Source organism: Eulemur rufifrons, chromosome 11, assembly GCF_041146395.1.
Source record: "Eulemur rufifrons isolate Redbay chromosome 11, OSU_ERuf_1, whole genome shotgun sequence".
Lineage (NCBI taxonomy): Eukaryota > Metazoa > Chordata > Mammalia > Primates > Lemuridae > Eulemur > Eulemur rufifrons.
Window position 1 is genome coordinate 11,090,016 of NC_090993.1, and position 24,992 is coordinate 11,115,007.

The 24,992-nt window shown below is 36.8% G+C and overlaps 1 protein-coding gene across 1 annotated transcript in view; it reads left to right on the forward strand.

Moving 5' to 3' along the window:
* Positions 1-24,992, forward strand: part of RYR2 (ryanodine receptor 2) — a 467,985-nt gene that overhangs the window by 158,380 nt on the left and 284,613 nt on the right. The window contains exons 11-16 of the mRNA XM_069484586.1: positions 4,043-4,117; positions 6,799-6,955; positions 8,090-8,254; positions 16,102-16,223; positions 18,513-18,696; positions 21,412-21,547. Of these exons, the coding sequence (XP_069340687.1) occupies positions 4,043-4,117; positions 6,799-6,955; positions 8,090-8,254; positions 16,102-16,223; positions 18,513-18,696; positions 21,412-21,547 (839 nt within the window). The remainder of the gene's footprint in view (positions 1-4,042; positions 4,118-6,798; positions 6,956-8,089; positions 8,255-16,101; positions 16,224-18,512; positions 18,697-21,411; positions 21,548-24,992) is intronic.

A 24,992-nucleotide genomic window follows, 5' to 3' on the forward strand; every position in this document is an offset into this window, starting at 1 on the left:
CATTAGAGTTCTACTTAGATAAATAATAAAAGATCATTGTTAAATGAAGTTATTAAGGAGTAAATATTTTAATGATAATTCTTAATATGCTTTATTATTTATAAATATGTGTAGCTTTACATAAACATTATTCATGCTATTTGTATCTTAGAGACCATTTTTTAATTTTCAAGCTTAATTTCTCTATACCTTTTTGTTATGTCATTAATATTAATGGTTTGATGTTCTTTTTTTTATTGTTGTTTTGAGACAGACTCTCGTTCTGTTGCCTGGGCTAGAGTGCAGTTTGATATTCTTTATTCAACAACTTTCTCCATGCTCACACAGATATATGGCTGCATATATACATATATATGATAGATTTTTTTTTTTTTTGAGACAGGGTCTTGCTCCATTGCCTAAGCTAGAGTACACTGGCATCATCATAGCTTACTGCAACCTCAAACTCCTGGCCTCAAGGAATCCTCCTGCCTCAGCCTTCTGAGTAGCTGTGACTACAGGTGCACATCACCATGCCTGGCTAATTTTTTGTTGCTTTTTATGTTTTATAGAGACAGGGATCTCGCTTTGTCACCCAGGCTATTCTCGAACTGGCCTCAAGCGATCCTCTGGCCTCAGCCTCCCAAAATGCTAGGATTACAGGCATGAGGCACGGTGCCCAGCCCTATATGATAGATTCGAGTGATTTATTGTTTTTTAGGAAATGTCCATCATTTGCATTCCTGCATCTTATTTATCTTAACAGTACATCATAGAGTCACCTCTTCTATTTTCTGTTGGTTTATTTTGTTCTTCATTTGATCTCTTCAGGCAACTCTTTAGTTTATTTTCATGATTTTTATTCTAATAATTAAGAGCTTTCAGGCTGTTTTGAATTTACCTGTGAATCATAGATTTGTTATAAAGTGTTCTTCTCTTCATTATATTCAAGATAGGGTATAATTTTGATCCCTCTTTGATTCATGAATTATTTAGGAGAGTTTGTTAATATCCCAAGTTGTTACTTTTTTTCATTTTTTAGTATTTGTTTCTAAATTGTATTGTTTATGATTGGAAAATATGAGTAAAAATTTTTGCTTTAAAAAAATCTGATAAAGGTTTGTTTTTGTGGTCAAGTAGACTTTTATTGAAGGTCAGATATATTTAAAAAATCTGTGTGTGTGTGTGTGTGTGTGTGTGTATGTGTGTGTATCTATCTATAAATGTGTAATTAATTAGTCTGAGTGTTATCTGTGAATTGGAGTCTTTAAAGCTTCCCAGGTGATTCTAATTCACAGCCAAGGTTAAGTACTGCTGCCTTAATGAAATAATGGGTCTACCCCAGTGGCTCCAAAGATGTGGACCAACAGCCTGGGCCTCACCTGGGAACTTGTTAGAAATGCAAATTCTTGGGCCTCACCTCGAACTTAATCAGAAACTCCAGAGATGGGGCCAGCAATCAGGGCTTTTTAATTCATATTTTAAATTGACACACAATTGTACATATTTATGGCATACAATGTCATATTTTGATACATGTATAAAATGTGTGGTGATAAAAATCAGGGTAATTAGCATATTCATCACCTCAAACCTTTATAATCTTTGTATTGAGAACATTCAAAATTCTTTCTTCTTAGATGGTTGAAAATTAAAGTAAATTATTGTTAACCATAGTCATCCTGAACGCTAGAGTTTATTCCTCCAATGTTGCTGTATTAAATGCAATCCAGTCATTCCTGGCAACATGGATGAGCCCAGGGGACATCATGTTAAGTGAAATAAGCAATCTGGGTTTTAACAAGCCCTTGAGGGGTTCTGCTCACTAAAGATTGAGAACCATTTATCCAGATCAGTGGCTCTATGCTAGGGATGATTTTGTCCCCGAATGGACATTTGGCAATGTTGGAGACAGTTTTGGTTGTCACAGTTGGTGGGAGGCTACCGTTGGCATGTAGTAGCTAGAGGCCAGGGATGCTGTAAACATACTGCAATGCACAGGAAAGCCCACCCAACAGAATTACCCAGCCAAAACCATCATAGTGCTGCTATGGAGAAACTGACCTAGACCATGGTTTCTAAGTCTTGGCTTCCCCTTACAAGTAGCTGGACACTTTTTAAAAATCCTAACTACAAATGTGTTTAATTGGTCATTGGTGACATCACAGCATAAAGATTTTTAAAAGCTATTCCCATGGCTACACATCCAAGATGAAAATCACTGCTGTGGACACTGGTCATTGGTGTATCTTAAACTCCTAGGTCATAATGGATGGATCAGGGTGATCCTGAACTTACTAATCAATTTTAACAAAAATGATAGACAACTAGACACCGTGTAACTCTTGTGATATAATAAAAAGTACAAACACAAATATTTGAAATGTCCTTGCCAAAAAATGAAATTTGAACAGCTTCTAGATATCTAGATCTAGCTACCCATTTAGAGGTACATGTTAAAAAATACCATGGGGGTGCAATTGGCCACATATCAGGAATGTAGAAATTCCTCCAGGACAAATGACACAGACTATGTTTCATCAAATAAAGGCCATATCAGGAATGTAGAAATTCCTCTAGGACAAATGACACAGAGTATTTTTCATCAAATAAATAGCAAGAAGGAAAAAAAAAAAAAAAAAAAAGAGGAAGTAGGGCTGTTCTAGAATAAAAGAAACTTAAGCCACCTAACCAGTTAAGTGCACCTTGTTTGAATCTTGATTTGAAAAGCAATAGGAAGAAAAAAAAAAGACGTCTGTGAGACAATTTGGGAAATTTGAACACTGACTAAATATTTTATAATATCAAATAATTTTTTAAGGGTTGTATGTGGAGAGGAACCTGGAGGTTATAGATAAAGCAATGTTATCCCTATGTGGATCATTGTAAAAGTTGTGTGCTGGCTGTATGGGGGTTTATTTTAATATTTTCTCTACTTTTGTGTATACTTGAAAAGTTTCACAATAAAAATAGTTAGAATGAGAAGGAATTTCTAGACAGGTAGAAGGAAAAGCAGATGAGAATGGTGTCAGAAAAACTGTCAAGACAGTAAGAGTTTCCATGCTGTTTAAAAAAAAAGTCCATTGGATTTGGTAACGTGAAGATCATTTGAAGACCTTAGCAAAATCTGTTTCAGTGGAGAAGTGGGTCTGGAAGCAAGTTTGGAGCACACCGGAAATTGACAGGAAGCAACAGTGAGTCAGAAAAGAGGAGGGGAAGACGTGGGCACACATGGTATTGTTACGTTTGAGACAAAATAGGCTTGGGTTTATTTGAATGATGAGACGGATCCTACGGAGAGGGAAATTGTGAATACTTGAGAAAGAAACAGGGTGGTGAATCAGCTTTGGTTTCCCTAAAACAATTGCAAAGGGTCGGCATGGAGATCAATTTGGATAATGTACATAAATTACTCAGCATTTTGTAGAGCACATTAACCAATTATGAGAGTTTTAGAATTTGGGTGCATGTGATATGCATCCAAATAAGTTCCTTTTTTGTGACTCTTCTTTATATTTTGATATAATTTGTAGAATTCTACATTAAGATATTAAGACTTGGTGTTCTTATATTGCTTTAAATGATTTCTGTATCTGAAACAGAATTTAGAACTGCAAGTAATTATATACATGTGTTGAAATAATAATATATTAAGCTATATTTAAACTGATAACTGAGTACTTTCCTGGACCTAAGTTAGATGAGTGACTTAAATGTATTTGCTGGGAGAGATGAGGGAGGGAGAAAAACAGAGAGGGAAGGGGGGAGGAGAAGGAGAGAAAGAATTGAATGAATGAGATTAAAGGGAGAAAGTGACAAGAGACAATATGTTTAAATCAATTAAATCAGTGTTTATTCAGGACAAACTTACATTGATCACTGTTACTGTTATTTTGATTATTTTTATTTCCAGCTATATTGTCTCCGACCAAAAAGTCTGACTTTGACTGTTTATCCATGTGCTTTCCCATTTGCTTTTCTCTTTTAATTAACTTGAAAAATAAGAGCGCAAAGAATGAAACATGTTCAACTCAAAAGGGCTTTTTTCTGTTTGTTTAAACAGAACTGTTCATTTTGAAGGCGGTGCCATATCTGTTCATGCACGTTCCCTGTGGAGACTAGAGACGCTAAGAGTTGCGTAAGTAGAACTTCTGGACACAGCCTAATGCTCCAAGGGCACTAACTACCGCGTTGCTCTTGACCTCTGTCTGTGTCTGCGTCAAATGGTCATTGCTAGCAAACAAACAAGCAAAGGGAACACTGAGGAAGTGGTGGAGAGTTTCTCTTTCTTCTTTTCCCTTCCACCTACCTTTATTTATCTTCTCTTAGTCTAAGCCTACCAGCTGGTAAACCTGAGAAATAAGCAATCATTTTGTAGATTCTGCTTTTGTCTTTAGCTTCATTTGTTTTAGTAACATCATCCTATCCCAGACCGTGCACCTCTTGGCAGAAAGGCCGACGAGGAGAGAGTGATGTAAGGTTTGGAGACAGGACAAGTTCTTTGCAAGCCTGTTGCACGTTTCAGAGCTGACAGACTGGGTTTAACCTTCCAAAGGCACATTTAAAACAGAGGAAACTGGAACAATAGGACAGGAGTCGTTACTGGCAGTCACTATATTTACTTAAAAATAGCTTGATAGCTGAGTAAAAATCTGGATTGTAATAAAAGTCGCTTTGTAAACATTATAGTAATAAGAATTTTTATTTTATATATATATATATTTTTTTTTTCTGGTGACTTCAAACAGCTATCTGAAACCTTTTAGTTCCTTTAAATAAATACAATATTGATGATAAAGGTGTCGTTTTGGCTATTTTTAAATAGAATTAAAATGTTAGATTGTTTTTAATAATTGGAAGATTAGTCCTTTGCCTAAAAGCAATAAATTTTCAAAGTATTTGTTCCCTATTGTATTGGGCTTTAAAGAAATTATTGATTTAGGATTATAGCCTGCATGTGTGGGAGTGGGACTATTTTATTACAGAATAGGTGTCTTTATAGACTTTTTATTTTGGGATTATTGCCTTTCTAATGGTGATTAAGATAGTTTAGTAGTCTAAAGTTGTTTTTGCTCATATATCTCATACAATAATTTTGAAAACCTTTACACATCCTTGAACATTGTAAGGTCAACATAGAACTTATTTCATTATCAGTTTAAATACATGCATAGAATATAACTTTCAGTGTGTTTTAAGTAGTGGTGTTTTAAAATAAAATGGTTACACCACTCTTTGCAAAGTATCCAATTGAGTATCAGTACTGCTGTGATTTGATACCTGTTTCCATTTATTTAAAAGCACTTGACCTAGCATGATGGCATGCACCTATATTCCCAGCTACTTGGGAGTCTGAGGTGGGAGATCACTTGAGCCCAGGAGTTCAAGGTCAGCCTGGGACATAGCAAAACCCCCATTTCAAATAAATAGAAAGATAGATAAATAGATAAATAAATTAATAAATCTTCTTTAACAGTAAAAACTTTATGTTATGCGTCTTTCTCCTTGAAATTATTTCTATTATGACTGATTTTCTTGTTCATTTCATTCTCCTATGCAAGAAAAATACATAAATTTTTTGTTTCTTATGTTAGTAAGTCTGTAACTTTAAAAAATTCTTCTATATTAATACCATTAATTAATTAGAAATGTTAAATTTCTTTGATATAAATATATAATTGATCAAATCCACCTAAATATTAAAACTTTTGCTAAATATTAAAGTAAAATTTTGTTAGAAATGCATCTCAATGAAATGAAAGAAGAAATTGACTTATAAGGCAAAAAAGGGAAAAACTCATAGCTTTTATGTATTTTGTAATTCAGAGAATTTAGGGAAAGGGATTTTAAGTATATGCACATATTTACTTTGTGTATTATAAAAATGACTGATTAAAGAAATGACATACATTAATAATTGCCTATGTAGGTAATAAATATATATAATTTGTCAACATAAGTGCGGTTTAGACATATTTTATTGCCTTTATAAAACAGATTCCAAATACGTTTTCAAAATTTAGAGATACCTACACATCATGATTGTGTGCTTAGAGAAATGAATTCTTTTTTGAGCCAAGGCCTTAAATTTGTTGCAATTTTGGTAAAAAATAAAAAAGCACGAAAGCTTCTGAAAACCTGAAAGGACTTCATTTTTACTGTCAATAATAAGATTGATGAGCCGTAACTACATTCCAGATTGTTCTGCCAGCGTCTGCACACCTTCCATTTAAGTGGTGTTGATTGTGTTTCTCTGCTGTTGCTTATGTTTGTGTTTTGAAATGGAAAGTTTGGAGTTTGTTTTCACTTTGATTATGGAGGATTGGTATACAGAAAATATATGATCTTATGGTCAGCTACAGGGGAAAGGGGATGCTAATTGTCTCTTAGAATCCAGGTGTCACTGAGGGGAACAACCTGGCAGAAGGCAGAGCAGGTAGTTTTTCAACCATTTAATAGACTAAAGAGAGAATTTTGCTCTGCTCTGTGACTCTTGATTAATACTATTTTGCCTTCCTGTCTAAAATAGGAAAGTAGGAGGTGCATAGGTAAGGAATATAATTATTTTAAAGATTTTTTTCAGATTATGTTATCTCTGAACTACTTTGACTTTATTGTGAATATGCAAATTAGCTTGCATTCAGTTTAAATGTTTACAGTGGCCACATGATTACTAATTTTTCTTTGTACTTAGGAAATTATAGTCAAAGATCCTGTTTATGTTTGTGGTAAAACTATATTTCCCAATGCCATTTTTTAATCACTACTTCTGCCATGATTTTGGGTGCTGTTGGATTAAGCCCTAAATGTTTTCATTAGGTGGAGTGGAAGCCACATAAGATGGGGCCAGCCATTCCGACTACGCCATGTCACAACAGGAAAATACTTGAGTCTCATGGAAGACAAAAACCTTCTACTCATGGACAAAGAGAAAGCTGATGTAAAATCAACAGCATTTACCTTCCGGTCTTCCAAGGTAAGACAAAAACACTATTTTGGGTTTCCTGTAAGTATGTCCCCATCACCTTTCCTTTGATGGGGATAACTCCTTCCTTTGATGTTAGCAATGCAAAAAGAAATGATGTGAGCATGTTTTGCATGTATTTCTAAATTCCCAGTTTCCCTTCCATCCCTTACTCTCCAAAAAAAAAAAAAAAAAAAGCAACAAAAAACAAACAAACAAAACAACACACCAATTTCCTAAAAACCTTAAAACCTGCCCAGGTGTTTCACTTGGCTCATAATTCTTTGGTTACTTACATAAAAACACATCCATCCAGCTCCTTCTTGTTTTCTTAGGCATTGATGGTTTACATTTTGCACAAACCCTGTGATGTCGTATAACACAATGAGGATAAAGCACACCAGAATATTTTTGTCAAAGATACATTTACACATCCACTCTTACATGCAGACCCTTTCTTCTTAGCCCCACTGAATACCTTTTTATGATAATCATATATTTTTGTTCATAATTTAATGAAGATTTTTGCAACTCGAGCATGATGATAGGGCTTATACTGAGCTACTGACTAGCTTGTGTCTTAGGCAAAACTTTGTGTTCCTGTTATAGATAAAGGTTTGACTTTGCATTTCTGAGGTTAGTATATACTCTTCTGGGTATAGGCATCTTCAGAATGTTATGCAAGACTCATCTTTTTTATTTTTAACTTATTTTTAAAACTTATATTTATTTTCAGTACTAGAAAATTGTAAGGGTTCATTGCCCTTCTCCATATTTCGTATTCTGAGTGAATTCAAGTTGGATTTTTGATAGCTGTATTACTAGATGAGAAAAGGTATAGATACCATGTATAACATATTCATAAAAAAGTCATGCCTGTAGTCCCAGCTACGTGGGAGGCTGAGGCAGGAGGATGGCTTGAGTCCAGCAGTTAGAGGTTGCTGTGAGCTGTGGTGACGCCACTGTGCTCTACAACAGAGTAAGACTCTGTCTCCAAAAAAAAAAAAACAAGAATAGACTATTTTACCACTATTATTTCAGGGTACTTTGAGGGCTGAATTTTTCAAGGAATGTATTTCCAACAAGGCAAAGTTTGTTATATACTAGTATTTTTAAAATTTTTGCTAATCTTTTTCCCCCTTTTAGGAAAAATTGGATGTCGGAGTGAGAAAAGAAGTCGATGGAATGGGAACATCTGAAATAAAATATGGTGACTCGGTATGTTACATACAGCATGTAGACACAGGCCTGTGGCTCACTTACCAGTCTGTGGATGTGAAATCCGTGAGAATGGGATCTATACAGCGTAAGGTAAGGTCATATAATGGAAAAGCACAATTTGTAGTAGTCATTTTTTATGAATAAAATACCTACACACAGGTCAAAAAGAGGTAGCCAACTCAGCCACATGCTAAAGTTCATAATTTTACATGCTAACGGTCAAATCCCACTATGGTAGACTCTTGGGTTTTTTGTAAGGTGAACATTACATCACTGATATATAAGATTATGGGATTCACGTATTTAAATATTAAATGAAGAAATGCACAATACTACCTTCTGGAGTCTAGCTTAGTCTACCCAATTTCACTGTGTCCTCCATGCCCCCGCTGGGTCCTTCACTGACATCCCCTTGCTTGGAAGACACGGGTCACCCTTTTTGGTGGTGATATTATATCCTTCCTGGCCTGCCCCATTCTCCTATTCTTTTCCTGATTTCTAGACATTGTCTTCAATTTCCCCAGCATGTCACTTACAGCACACTCCTTGCAGTCCCTCAAAAAAAAAAAAAAGGGCATGGTTTTTACACACCTGTGCCTTTGCACAGACTGTTTCTTCTATTTGGAATACCCTTGGAAACATTTTTTGTCTGCCTGACTTCTATCTGTCATCCAAGAATAAAATTTAAAAATCGGCTTAGAAATTATTCCTATCTCATCTTATCCGCTACTTCCTCCATTGTATTCTCATGATATTTGTATATAATTTATTAAATTTTATATACGCCCCTTGTGCTGTTTTGTTTACTAGGCTACATGTCTCTCTCTGTTGCTCTCTCTCCTCATTTGTGAGTTCCCTGAGTACATGGTTCTAGAATGTTTATATTTTTACACAACATGCAGCACAGTGCACAGAACCAAACATAAGATGCATATTATTTTGAGAAATGTGAAACCATGAAAGGACTGCCTTGGCAAGGCAGACATTTTTATTTTCAATACGTGTATTAATCATAATCTCTGCCTACGTTCCAGTACAGATTATGCACTGTCACTGTGATCTATTTAGAGTGACAAGTGCTGCTGATATTAGTGAAGTTAGCGGCTAGTGCTGCGTTCACGGGATTTGGCTCGAATGCAACCCTGTACTGCCTTCTGCAGAGATTTGGGTGGAGATCTGCAGACAGTTCTGCAAGCCCCGTGCCAGCTTTATAATGAGATGATCACTCCTCTTTTTAGGTCTTTGATCTAGGCTCGTAAATTTAAATATATTTGTAGATATTCGATATTTGTGAAGCAGTCCTTATTTCTTGCAACTGAATTTGGCATTTAAAACCTTTTTATTATGGAAAATTCAGATGCATGCAAAATAAAATAAAAAGTAAACAGTTTAACGAACCCTGTGTCTCCACCATTCACCTTAAATATTTTCATTGCTTTCCCACTCTTCTTTCAGTTGCATGTCCAAGCCCCTGCTGTCTTCCACTAGATTATTACTTATTTTCAATTTTTTGAGGTAAAATTTATATATATTGACATCTATATGCTTAAGTGTAGAGTTTTGATAAATGGATACAGTGGTGTGACCCACACACCTACCTCCATATGGAACAGTTCCATTTCCCCAGAAGCGGCCCAGGATTTCTTCCCAGGTTATCCCTGCTCCTCTTCCTCAGGGGCAGCTGCTCTTGTGACTGTTTTCCACCATAGATTAGTTTTGCCTGGTGTAGAACGTCATATAAATGAAATCGTACAGCATGTACACTTTTGTCTGTGACTTCTTTTGCTCAGCAAAATGTCTGTAACGTTTATCCATATTGTTCTGTATTTGGGTGTCCAAATTGCTGAAACTACTTTTTGAAGCCCTTAGAAGCCAATGAACCAAAGGTTAAACTAAGTTCAGTTCTCAGTCTAGGGGGAGGGGCAGAAAGGGAAGGATGAGACAAAGATGTGTATTTGTGACTTACTGTCTCCATTACAAGACTCTGAGACTGGAGCCAGGTCTTTTATTTCTGTATTCTTAGCATCTAGCAGAGTGCCAGAACCATAGCAGGTGCTCACTGAGTGTTTCTTAAATGAAAGCAGGTATTTTCAAAGGTGTAGAGTGCTAGTGAGTTGGTGAGATCGCCCATGCACCTGTTAGCTTGGTCTGCAAGTGCATTAGCATTGCAGAATTATAAGCCATAGTGAGCTGGTTTAGCATTTGTAAGGTGAATAGCTAATGGACTCAAAATTGTGGCAAAAGGGGTTGATTCGGCATTAAAGCAATTTTTTATTTTGATGATGATGTTTGGACGTGATTCTTCTACCAGATTATCATACTTTCCTCTTTCTTTTTTCCTTAATATTTTATTTAGAAAAATTTCAAATATGAAAAAAGTTAGAAAGTTAAAAGACTAATGAACATCCACATACCTCCAATTAGATTCATCAATTATTATAGTTCACAAGATTGACTTTCCTTCCATCCTTTCTTCCTTTTTTTACTCTCTCTCTGCGAACACACACAGAGACATCCACGGTGCCATTACACACCATTATGATAATTCTTTTACATCATCTAATATCCTGTTCATATCTGTATTTCTTTTATTGTCCCAACAATATCTTTTATAGTTCATTAAAATCAGAATGCAAAGTTCATGTAATTATTTATTTCTATACCTTTTCAGTCTCTCTCTCTCTCTCTCTCTCTCTCTCTCTGGTACCCATCCACGAGAATGTGTTCAGTTTCTTAATCTAGAACAGATCCTTACTGTGTTCTTGCCCTGTGCCATTGAGGTTTATCAAAATCCAGGCTAGTTATAGGATGCCTCACATTCCGGATGTGTTTGACTGCTTCCCCCCCCCCCCTTGCCTCTGCTCTTTGTAATTCCCATGAACTTGAAGTTAGGTCTAGGGCTGTGCTGTCTGAATCAGTAGCTACTAGCCACACGTGGCTATTTGCTGTTCGTATGTGGCTAGCGCTAAAGGAACAACATCGTTAGTTTTAATTCTAATTAATTTTATAAAAGCTTATGCTTAAGTTTTCGGAAAATTTTTCTGTACGTTCAAAACAACTTGGGTATGTGAATATACTTTTTCAAGTATAAATGTCATGAATTCTAAAGCTGAGAATTTTTAATAAAAATTCAGTGTTTGAATTGAGATATTCTGTAAGTCTAGAATACACCCTGGATTTTGAACACAAAGTATGAAAAAATAAGAATGTGAAAAGTCACCTGGTCATGGTGGCTCACGCCTGTAATCCTAGCACTCTGGGAAGCCGAGGTGGGGAGGATCCCTTGAGCCTCAGGAGTTCGAGACCAGTCTGAGCAAGAGCAAGACCCTGTCTCTACTAAAAATAGAAAAATCAGCCAGGTGTCATGTCATGGCGGGCAACTGTAGTCCCAGCTACTCTGGGGGCTGAGGCAGGAGCATAGCTGAAGCCCAGGAGTTTGAGCTTGCAGTGAGCTATGACAGTAAAACAGCACTCTAGCATGGGCCACAGAGCAAGCCTCTGTCTTAAAGAAAAAAAAAGTGCAATGTCCCATTAACAGTTTTTATATCGATTACATATGAAATGAAAATATTTTGGACATATTAGGTTAAATGTATTATTAATGTTGATTTTAAAACTTTTTACAATATGGGTTCTAGAGAATTCAAAGCTTCATATTTTAGAAACAGCTTCCTGAACTGCCCCCCTCCCTGTGCCTCCTTCCGATCAGAACCACTCTCAAAGATAAACACTGCCATTCTTTGTGACGGTGGAGATGAGTTTTGTTGTTGGGCTTTTAATTTTTAATTGAATGAGAGTGATTTTATTGGATTTTTCCACAGTGCATTCTATGTTTTTCAATGCCAATACCTACCAGAAGGGTGAAAGTTCAAAACAGATTTCACAGATCACAAAGAACTGAAAAAATAAAATTCTTAACTCAGATATTACTCTCTAAGAGCTCTTATCTAGCATCACATTTTTCTCATAGCTTTTATCAAAAGCCTGAAGATGATGTATGGTTGTGGGAGAAATGTTGGTAGAAATGGTAACATGTAGATTGTATTTTTTGTAAAGATGGAAGTAAATTTCAATGAGAAAATCATTCGCAAGTCTTTGGGTATTGTGTCCTCATTCTGTATGCTTTTTTTTTTTTTTTGATCAAAACTTTTTATTTATTTTTTCAATTTTCACACTTATCTCATTTCTTTCCCCTTTCTCAGAGTCACTGTATTCTTTTTTTTTTTTTTTTTTTTATTTCATCTTGTTATGGGGGATACAGAATTGCAGGTTACATACGTTTGCTCCTGTACCGCCTTTCCCCCCAAGTCAGAGCTCCAGGCGTGTCTGTTCCCCAGGTCATGCGCATTGCACCCATCATGTATGCTTAAGTGGTAAAATGCAAGGAAAAAAAACAATAAGCAAAAGAACAAAAAAGCTTTGAACAATTGTCTTCGACCTTTTTTTGCTCATGTTCCGCTCAAATAAATTTTTAACACCACATTCTACATCACATGCTTTTCATTACAAGTTGGGAATAAATTGATTTTTGGTGTACTGCAAATACTAAAGCACATTTTATATCCTATCTTTTCAACTATGTTATATCGAATTAAGTACCAAGAGTGTCCACTGTTTCCTTGTCTCATTCTGCTAAGTTTACCAAAGCACCACGCCCTGACAGTTTTTTCTTCTAAGTGCACCTCATCTCAGGCCCCTCTGCTCCATCCTTAGAAATCCAGTCTCCCTACCATGACAAACCAAGTCACTCATCTCACCTCTGGCTGCCCCATCTTCAGTCCACTCCAGTAACGCCGGGGTTCTTATTACGCTGTGATCTGTTGTGGCTACTTTTTCCCTCCTGAGCTCAGTAGCAAAGGAGTGAATAATTATTGGAAACATATAGTATTTAGAGAGAAGGGGAGAGACCAAAATCTAAAGGAGAAAATGGCCTCCTCAGCTAAGTTCCTCCGGAATATTTATTTCCAAGGACACATCCATCAGGACCCTTTGTTAATTTCTTTAACAACTTCCAGCTGTTTTCAGCTGACCTTTGCACTCAGCAAACAAGTGGCTTCAGGCAGTTGTTTTTGCCTGACCCTTCATTCATCTTGCTCAAGTTCTTTCCTTCCTTCCTTCGATCCATCTATCCCTTCTTCTAGGCCCAGCCACTATATGATCTCATTCCTTAACCGTGGATGAAAGTCAGAATGGGACTTCCATTCTCTGTCATAGGCTAACCGGAAGCTTGCCTTTCTAGAACAGTTTGCCAAGTGTGAGTGAAAAGCTAAACAGTCTAGATTACGTTAGTGAAGTAACATGTGAAACTAACTTTATAGTCCATAAAAGAGATAATCAAATTAAATTCTCTACTATAAACTTCTTAGTACTTCTAGAACCACGTACTACATCTTATGGGGAGACTTTGTGGTTATTTCATATGAATAAAACGTGGTTATTTAAAAGTTTCTGAATCACTATTCCTAGTTTTCATCATCATCCTTAGTGTGAATATTCACATTTTGCTGCAGAAATGTAAATTTACTGATTATGGAATGGTACCCAGAAACCACTGTGGTGTTAGAAAATACACAGTTACATGCCATGGTACCTTTTAAAAAAATACCCGAAGAACTCTGAATTATGAAATGCATCTGGAACCAAGGATCTATAATCAGCACCCTTAGATGTTTTTAAAACTAAGAGAAGTATTGCTCGACCCTGTCTTTGGTTTCTGCTTTCATGCCATTTTAGTTTGCTAGTTTCTTTCTGAGGAACAGGACAAGTTCCTCCTCTCTCAATGTTCTTACCTCTCTGACATTTTCTCTACACTTTGCTTCTTAAGTGTGTCTTCCAAAGCATTCAGATTGTTTTCTTTGGTGCTGTTGCCTAAGCCCCTTCAGTGCCTTTGAAATTTTAGTTTTCTTGCTTTTCTTTTTTTTTGTTATCTCACCAGGTCACCTTTTTATCTCAGCTTGCTGTCATTTCATCTATTCTATTCTGGGTGTTTATTCATCTTGGCATATTTTCTGAAGTGAATTTTCACTTCAGGATAGAAGGTCTTCTTTTATCCTGATCCTGAGGACAATTCAAATTGTTTTCATATTTAAGTCATCTCCTGCTATTCCTGTTTTACTTAGCTTTAAAAAAATAGCAATGATTGCTGAATTTTGTTAATTAAAGGAGATAAAAATCATGTTTTAGTGTCCTTTAACCTGTTGATAAAATAAATAAGTTACCTATCATCCAATTATTAAAGAATCCTTAAATTCATAGCATAAACCCTACTTGGCCATAGGATATTATTCTTTTGACATTCTACTAGATATGATTAATACTTTTTAGAATTATTGTATGTATATTCATAGGGGAAATTCTATTTATGGATATTGAAATTTAAATTTTGTATAATTTTCATGTTTATTAATTTTCACTTGTCATGAAATATCATTTTTTTTGATCTTTTTTCAGCCATTCGTAGGTCATGGGCTGTACAAAAACCGGTGATGAGCTGTAGATTGCCAAGCCCTGATCTAGATTAGTCTGTCATTAAAAGTTTCTGTTCTTTGAAGGTTTGTCAAAGCCTACTTGTGAAACCATCTAGTCTCATGTCTTTTAAATAATTGGATCTGAAATTATCTTTTCAATCTTTTCTAAAAAAACTGGTGTAATCAAATTTTCTACTTAGTTGGGGGGATTCCTTTAGATTATTCTTAATTTGCTAAGAATCTATCCTATTCTCTGGAATGCCCAGTTTTGTTTGTTTGTTTGTTTTTTGCCATGGAGTTGCACACATTGTTATATTATTATAATTTCCAAGTATCTGTTGTTTTGCTTCCTCTCTGTCTTTAGCCTAGTTTATGAGAGGTTTGTTCATGTTATTTATTGTCTCAAAGATTTGGGGTTTATTCATCCTTTCTAGTATTTTATTTGACTTCTAGTTGATTAATTTCCCTTTTTATCTTCATTAGTTCCACTTTTCAAGTTTATTTGCTGTTCTTTTTTTAGAGTCTTAAAATGAGTATAAGTTCATTTCAGTCATTTTTTTCTGTATTAATGAAGGCAGTTAAGCATAGCACATTGCTTTTGAATAGATGTATCTATGTCTCATTGATTTTGGTGTGGGACTTCCTCTTTACGTTGCTTTCTACATGGTTTATAGTTATAGTTCCAGTTGCTAAATTTAGTTCAGTACACCTGAGCAGGTGTATTAAATCACCTTGCTATAAATGTTGAATGAAGAAAGCCAGACACAAATGGGTATAAATGGTTCTGTTATATATGAATGGTACACAACTGATCTATGCTGTTAAAAGTCTGGAAGGCGGCGAGCGTTGTGCAAGATAGGAATAGAAAGGGAGCATAAGGCGGGATTTGAAGGTTCCTGTGATGCTCTCTTTCTTGAGCTGGGTGTTGGTTACACAGGTGTGTTCACTTTGTGAAAATCACTGAGCTTGTCATTTAAGATTTTTACACTTCTCTCTCCTAACGTTATACTTTCATAGAAAATTCAAAAACAAAAAACCCAACAAAAGAAATGAAAATGATGCCTTAGAAGCATCTTTCAGTACTGGTTGCTTAACCAGTCTATGTTCGGAACTCCTGTATTACTGGTGTGCCAATGTCATGCTTGCTTTGCTTTTTTGTCCCGAGTTTGCCTAGGCTACGGATCAGTAATTGAACCCAGATACATGAATAGGCTCTGCTGTTCGTTTTGCTCAACTCAATTCATTTATTGAATGATTTTTTTTTTAGACAATAGCTAGATAAATAGATGGAATGGCTAGTTTGTGTAGGAACCTGTGCGTATTCTCTGAACACAACAGCTTCGCAGTCCACTCTGCCTGTCCTCTGGTTCTGTTTATTGTTCTGCCTCACCTGCTTTAGTGTACAGCTCCTTAACTCCAGTTTGGGAAAGAGCTCTTGGGAGTTACGGCCTTATTTTTGCTTTCTCACAGGCCATTATGCACCACGAAGGCCACATGGATGACGGCTTAAATTTGTCTAGATCTCAGCATGAAGAATCACGCACAGCACGAGTCATCCGGAGCACAGTCTTCCTTTTCAATAGATTTATAAGGTACTTTTTCTTTTGTTGTTGTAGTTGATTGATATTTCATTTTCATTTCCTTATTGGATTTACAAATAGACAATTCTAAGATACGCTATGGTGGTAAGTCTCATACAGTTAGGTAGGTCAGCAGAACATTAGGAAGTGCTAGTTAGATGATTTTATGTCTTTCTTTTAAATGAAATTTTAAAAAAGAAATGTGGTTTTAGAAATTGGATGTGTGATTGTAACAGATAGCTATAGGTTAGGATTATTTTATAACTACTCTTCCTTGTGATGGACCTATTCAGTTTCCTTTTACAGTGAGGGTAATGAAGCCCACGTACTTGGTGATTTTTGATCTGTATTTTAAAAAAGTGATTCTTATAATAACTGAGGTTTTCCACCTAATAATTGAAATAATTGCATATCTACAAACTAAATCAAACTCTGGAACAAGTGTTTTCTGGTAACATACCAGCATATAGTCTGACCTGTCATTCATTTCATCTCCCTCTTTAAACTTTGCTAATTTGATGGGGGAAAATTTTTTATTGACTGTATTTCTTGGTTTATTTTTTTATGTTTGTTTTACCCTACTATTTGTAGATATTTCTGTTAGGCTGTTAATAAGCTTTTGTTATGTTAGAGATACTAATTTCCATTTCTCCTATACAAATTGCAAATACTTCCCCAAGTTTATTGGTTTAGAAAAGAATATTAAAGTCATTTTTATAGTAGTTGAATAAATAAATCATTTTTGGCTTTATGGCATTAAAAAAAAATCTCAAATCCTTAGTATTTGTCGCATTTCTCTGCCTCATCTAAATCCTAAGCCTCATTAGATGGGGTAAGGCTTAAAGATGGGGTGTCAGATTTTTATATTTTATTTATTTCCTGTATTACTTTTTGGTACTATTTGTATTTATTCTTGTGTCATTTTATGTAATATTTCTTATAATAAATAAAATTTATTACATTTTAATACAGTATAAAATTAGTCATGTCAAGAAAGTCTACTTAAAAATTATAATTTCTTTTTGAAACAATTAAGCTTAGCCTTGTTCTTTCCACTAATTCTTCTTTATTATAACCAATCAGTTCCATGATAAGGATGGAAGAAATTAATCATAAATATTTAAAATAGTCAATTTTCTATTTAATCATATTGATCAGTGCTGACTTCTTCAAATACGAGGGACAGTTTTAAATTCACTTTGACTTCTGTAGAGTTTTGAGTAGCACTACCTACTTTAATACTAGAGAAGACATTGATGATTTGTTTTGTAAGAGTATTTTGTCAGGAAGTTACTAAATCAGTGTTTAGACTTAATGTGGTGATAGTACACCATAAGTTACATTTTGTATGGTGGCTGAGATACTAAAATTCATCTTGAATGGGATTTGCTTTAGCATATTTGCTCTTTGTTCAAGACTAGATTCATCTTTTTCAAGTAGTGTCTGTGATTTGGAAGAAAAATTTTAAAATTTGACAATTACTTATCTGATGAGATAGAGAACCAAGTATGAGAAATTTAGATTCTATGATTAAAATATTGAATTATATACTTGCTCCTTCATTAAATCTTGAAAGTTAATTTTTGGCCAGGTTATTTGAATGAAACTCATTCATTATACCTATCATGATAAAATAAGATGGTTATATTAATGCATATTTAACCATAAAAAGATTTTCTGAGTCCCACTCTGATTTTTTTTATTTCTTTTCTTCTTTTTGCCTTGGATTTAACTTATTCTTTTTTGAGCTTTATAAGATGAATGCTGACATCATTAATTTGAGAATTTTCTTTTTTGATATAAGCATTGAATGCTAAAAAATTGTTTTTAGTAGCACCTCACACTTTTTGATATGCTGTTTTTCAGTTTCCCTTTTGATGACTTCTTTGACCAATGTATTATTTAGTTGCTAAATATTTGGGGATTTTCCTGTTACTAATTTCTAATGTAATGCCATGTAGTCAGAGAATATACTTTGTAAGATTGAGTGCTTGAAATATATTGAGACTTGTTTCATGACTCAGAAAAAAGTTCTGTATTGGTAAGTGTTCCATGTGTATTTGAAAAGAAAGTGTATTCTCCTCTTGTTGGGTGGAGTGTTCAAAAATGTCAGTTTGATGTAATTGGTTGATAGTATTGTTTAGATCTTTAATTTCCTTACTGTTTTGCAGTCTGTTTGTTCTACGTGTCCGTTTTACAGTGGTATAGGGAGAAGGGAGAAATGCTGTGAAATCATCTATGAAAGGAAAATAATAAAATTATGAATCACTGACATAGAGAAACGTTTGCTATTTATTTTAGGGGCCTTGATGCTCTCAGCAAGAAGGTGAAGCCTTCCACAGTAGACTTGCCCATAGAGTCTGTAAGTCTAAGTCTGCGGGATCTTATTGGCTACTTCCACCCACCAGATGAGCATTTAGAACATGAAGACAAACAGAACAGACTACGAGCCCTAAAGAATCGGCAGAATCTCTTCCAGGAAGAGGTGACTTTGTACCAACGCTCATTTTATTGCTTTTCTGTTGTTCTCTTGGGAAAGCAACTTTTTGGGGGTGGGGGGACGATTCATTTGACGTCTTTGCCTTTTGAGCTGTAGAGGAGCAGATATGCTACTGAACAGGGAAACCAGGCTTGGAGGTATCTGGACATTATTTTGAGTTGCTATCCATGAATATTAATTTTAAAAGATGAAGCTTTTCAGTTCCCTGGCACGAGACATCTACTGTCTGCTCAGCCTTTATCCAGGTCATTTGTAAGCACTACAGTTTGCTCCATGTTGATTATATCAATATGGAATCTTTAAGTGTCCATATGATTGCAGACTTCAGGAAGCATCGGGGTTTTCAAATTATTCAGCAGGATCTTGCAGGCTCCTTGGAAACGTTACAGCCCAACTAGGTTCACTGCTCAAGAGGAAGCCAGTACACTGAGACAGCAGGGGTTACAGCAGAGCAAGAATTTAATAGCACAAGTACCATGCAAGGAGACGGGAGGACTTTCTCAAATCCATCTCCCCAAGAATTTGGGGGAAAGGGTTTTTGAAGATAGGTTGGCAGGCAAAGGGCTAGGCAATTGGTCTGCTGATTGGCCGGGATGAACTCACGGGGTCAGGAAGCAGAAATTATCGTCTTGTGCTGAGTCAGTTCCCAGGTCACAAGACCTGTTGAGTTGATTCCTTGGGCCACTGTTCTGGGTGGTCAGTGGGCCCAGTGGAATGCAGGGTCTGGAAGATATCTCAAAGACCAGCCTGAGGTTTCACAAGGGTGATGTTATCTATGGGAGCAATGAAGAAAGCTAAGAATCATTATGACCACGAGCTTTGTGATTCCTGAGTAGTAGGCAATTACAGAAAAGCAAGCTAAGAAACAATGGCTGGTTTTTATATATAATATGCATTATTATTATTTTTTTAACTATGTCTATACCTTTGCAGAGTTCAGGCCTCTACTGCTGTTCCCACCCTACGGTCTTTTATTTATTTTATAAAGGGCGATTTCAGAAATGCCTGGGGATCCACAGGGAGCTTTGTGTTGGGGTGGAAGCTACCCAAGAGAGGGCCACCTGTGGAGGCTGAGCTCCAGACACCCTACTTGGGCAGAGCACCTCTACTTTTCCCTTTTGCATGTATTACATTTCCATGTATGATTTCATTTCACCAAAAGCTCCACTGCTAAAAAGAGCTCAAGTGTCATATTTTGTATACAGAACAAAAGAAAGACCAAACCATGTTTCTGATGTCCTAATGCTCGTGTTAGAATTAGTACCATGATTTGAGAGTTTCAATGGGAGGCCATCAGGGTTGACGAGATTAATCAGGCAAGCCCAGCAAGGGTTCCCATTCTTCTTCTATATGAGGGATAACGACTCTTTCTGGGTAAAAGTAACTTTGTAAAAGTACCTAACAAAAAGGGTTAGAGGGCACTGCTGAGGTCCCATAATCTCTAAATCTATGTTCCTTCCAGTTTTAAACCTGTTTTTTTAATATCCCATCAGAAGCTCTTGAAACTGACATTCATTTTTGAGGACTTTCCTACTGTATATACGAAGGAAATGACCCATCTGACAACCATAATGGCATGAAAGCAAAGGAATTGTCAAAATAAACCTAGAATAACAACAGGGAGTGGTTTATTGGGAACCTTTCTTTTCACATATGTCAAATTGTTGGACTGTTTACTGTACTGCATTTATTTAATATCCAGAAGAAGTAAAACTAAACATTGGGCTGTGAACATTTAAAATAATAATTTAGATTAGTTTTTCTTTTTAATTTATCATGTGAGACAATCTCGATGGGGACTTAGAGATGTTCTTAGGTCCATAGGGCCTCTTAAATTCTCTGTTGGCCAGGCACGGTGGCTCACGCCTGTAATCCTAGCACTTTGGGAGGCCGAGTCAGGAGGATCGCTTGAGCCCAGGAATTCGAGACTAGCCTGGGTAATAGCAAGACCCCGTCTCTACAAAAAATAAAAACATTAGCCAGGAGTGGTAGTAATGCCTATAGTCCCAGCTACTCGGGAGGCTGAGGCAGGAGGATCTCCTAAGCCCAGGAGTTGGAGGTTGCAGTGAGCTATACTCTATACTCTAGAGTCGCTATACTCTAGCCTGGGCAACAGAGCAAGACCTTGTCTCTCAAAAAAAAAAAAAAAAATTTTCTGTGTGAAATAAGTTAATTTTATTAGTCAGTGGTTTATAGTTCTTGCTTTTATGAGTTTTGCCTTATTTTGACTACCTGGATCTGAGCAATAGTAATAAAAATGAAGAATAATTTCAAATTTAGGCTGCATCTTACAAAGTTCTATAGTGAATTTTTGATTTGCTTTAAAACTGTCTTTTCATGAGCTCTTATTTAATTTACTTTATCTTTAATAACAATAATGCCTAAGAATGAGGATCTGTTCTCCCACTTACTTAACATTAGAATACTGTAAGTATAAAGTCCATATTTTCGTATTGTTCTTCCCCTCCTCTTTGATAATGATACTCAGGATTTAAAATCCAATTGAACCATTTGAAGAACATTTCACTTCACATGCAAATGTGTTTCTTCCTGTCCTCTGAATAAATGATCACAATTTTCTTTATGATTAATAGAAGTATTTCAAGCCAGACTTCTTTTTTTAAATCAACTTAGTATTTTTTAGTCTGTGAGCAGAATGAAAGTTTCTGATGGTGATTTTTTTTTTTTTTAACTTTCCAGGGAATGATCAATCTCGTGCTTGAGTGCATAGACCGACTGCACGTCTACAGCAGCGCGGCACACTTTGCTGACGTCGCCGGGCGAGAGGCCGGGGAGTCTTGGAAATCCATTCTGAATTCTCTGTACGAGTTGCTGGGTAAGAAGAATGATTGGGTTCAAGGCACCTGAGTTATGTCTATTTAAAATGATCGCATAATAGCTACAACAGTTTTATAATTAGTTTAGATGGACTAAACCCAATGATGTTTAGTATTAAAATCCATCTCTGAGTGAGAAAGGTAGCCAGAGCACGTAGATTTGCATTTGGTTAAAGGAGGAGAAAGTCACCCAGGGTGCGGTTTTTGCAGGTGAGGGGCCTCTATATGGATGTGTATTAAATATTTCCTTTTCCGTTCTGGAGTTCGTCCCTTCTCATGTCCTCACTATTACGTCTCATCAGGGATCTCCTCCATTCTCCTCTCGGTTCTTCATGAGCTCTGCGTTTGACAGCTTCTCAGTATGCCTGACACTGGGCAGGCGACGGTTATGTTGTACAGCCCAGCCAGGTTCCCTGCCTGCTGCTCAAGAGGGAGCCAATACACTGAGACTGAGATGGCCGGGGTTACAGTGGAGAAAGGGTTTAACATCTCAGATGCCGTGTGAGGAGGCGGGAGGAATTGCTCAAATCTGTCTCCCCGAGAATTTGGGGGAAAGGATTTTTGGGAATTTGGGAGAAGATAGTTTGGGCAAAGGGCTGGGCACTTGGGTCTGCTAATTGATTGGCTGGGTTTGGCGTGGAACCATAGGGGTATAGAAATTGTCTTCTTGTGCCGAGTCTGTTTCTGGGGTGCGGGTCCCAAGACCAGTTGTGTCAGTTCCTCGGTGTGGGTCTGGGTGGGTCAGTTGAGCCACCGCAATGTGGGGCCTGGAAGATAACTCAAAAACTGGCCTTAGGTTTCCCGAGGGTGTTGTTCTCTATGGGAGCGATGAAGAAAGCTAAGAATCTTTATGACCATGAGCCGTACCACTCCTGAGTAGTGAGCAATTACAGGGAAGCGAGGTGGGGTAAAGGGCAGTTTGAGCTGCTGTGGCTTATGCTGCTGCATTCCTGTGGGCTCTGTGCAAACAAGTCCTCGTTATTTTTGACCTGCAGTAACTTTTACTTGTCTCCTGTCAAAAACAGTGAAGGGTCTGAGAGTTTACCCGTATTTGCAAGCCAGTAAGTTAGCCTGCAGTTAGGGTAAAGTGGGGCAGTTTATTACTCAACGCAATGGCTGTAGCTGGGGAATGAACATTTTTTTGTGCCAATTCCCTGAGCCCCAGTTGTCACAGGACAATGTCAAGGGGGTGGATGACAACTGCACAGGCAGTTGCTTGAGTTACAGAAAAGGAACCCCGAGCTGAGCTTGGGGAGCCCGCGTCAGTTACGCTGCAGAGTAAACCTGCCTGCCCTTTGCTCTGGGTGGAGCCTTCTCCTCCCTCTTCCAAGGTGACTTGCCTCAAACATTCTAGAAAAGATACCCTGGAACAAAGGCATTCCATGGCTCGTTTGCAAAACGTGCAAAAAAAAGAGGGCTGCTCTACCCCTCACCTCTAAAATCTCAGATTCATCCAATACATTGTAACTGCACATCACTTCCCAGTTCAGAAACTTGTCTTATTTCCCCATCAGTCTGGTAAAGGTCAGCTTGCTTCCCGTGGTGTATGAGGCCCCAGCTAACCCTTCCGGCTTCATATTTTCCCACTCGCCTTCCCCCTTCCCCCTACTTTCATCATATCACAGTTTTCTGAACATCCCATACACGTTCATACTTCTGTGACATTTTCTTACTCACCTTTTCTGAAATTCCTATATATCCTTTAAGACCCAGTTCACATGTCCACTATCTTTTGAAGTTACTCTGACATTTCTCCCAACTCTTAAGCATAGTTACACCTTCCTTCTCTGCTCTCTTGGCACTTAGTGTTTGCCTGTATTATAGCACGTGTCACATTTCTTATTTAGTTACATATGAGACTGATTTTAAAGGCAAGCACCTTTCTGGTTTTTGCATCTCTATCATTTAACTTAATATCTGGCGTGTAGTAGACACTGAATAAATGTGTATTCATTAAACAAATGAGTTCTGGTAGAATAGGAAAGTATACCTACATGTAGAAAAGAGATAATGGAAAAAAGGGAAAAAGGGAAAGAGATAATGCATTTTTAATGTGAAGAATGAAGGGTAGTCAAATATTTGAAAATTCTTCATAATCTAATTGAACATCATTAAAATTTATAGAGTCATGATATAATTTAGCAAATAAAACTTTTAAACGCCTATTAGAATTTTTAATATGTTTTCATTAGGTAGGCTCTTTGAGATGCCATTAAAATTAAACACTTGCAATTTGGTACTTTCAGACTAAGAGCGACATGTAGCTAGCACTTCAGTGAACAGGATGGGGAACACTGAGGCTTTATGGGAATCTGGATTCGTCATTTTACCCACAGCAATCATCAAGATAAGGATTTTGTGATACCACAGTTCTAAGGATTGCATTTATATGGAAGTTATAACACTGAATTTCTGAGTATAGTGGAGATTGAAGTGTGGCAGTGTTTTTAACACCACAATGTAGTGTCTTCACTTGATGTGACACTGGATGAATTCCTTGGACAAACTAGGTGGTTTAGGTAAAGAGTTGTGTCACCTATGTGTGTTTGAGGGTAGAAAGGGTGGTTGTGTTTAGAAAGAACATTGCTGTACGTAAATCTAGATAATATGCATCTTACTGATGTTTTCCTACCAGCTCTTTCCATAGTCTCTGTTCGGTGGCCCCTTCGACAGGTCATGTGCTTATATATTCATGAGTAAGAAACATGAGCAGAGAGGATTATGATGATTTTTTTGTAATCATAGAAAAAGTCCTTTCCAGCAAAGTTGACACTGCAGGTTTATCCTTCGGAGCTACTTTTCCATCAAGCCTATACTCTACAGAGGTATTTGGGGATTAAATTTGATTATTTTGGAACCCCCTGAAGTAGCATTAATATACTCTACAAAATGCTGGGAACTCAGAGGGTGTGAGCGTAGTTCCTCACTGTTAATAATTTTGTGGTTTGGTTTCTACTGGAACAAGGCTAGAGATGTGATTTTAAAATGGTTTGCCTGTTTAAACAGAAAGGGCAGGAGCAGCTGTAGGTGGAATGATGTTTCTATTGGGATGTGTTCAGTTAGAAATAACAGAATACCCTAACTCTTGCACAACAAAGGGGGTTTATTGGCTTGCACAAGTGGCAGTCTACCAGTGGGTTTGACTCAAAGGCTTGATCGTATCCCCAGAATTAGTGGTTTATATCTCTGCTTTGCCTTCCATGGGGTCATCCTCCTCTCGACTTGGCTTCCCTTTGTGGCCCCAGCTGGGTGATGTCGGTTCTTAGTGCTACATACTCCCTCTTTGATGCGGAAAAAATGGAAGAGGGTTTCTTCAAACAGTTATCTCTTAAGAAAGAGATAACTTAAGAACTTTTAAGAAAGTTCTTAAAACCCAGCAAACCGTTCCTCAGCTCTCATTAGCCCAGACTGTGTCTGTGGCCATTCCTGAACCAGTCGTTCTGG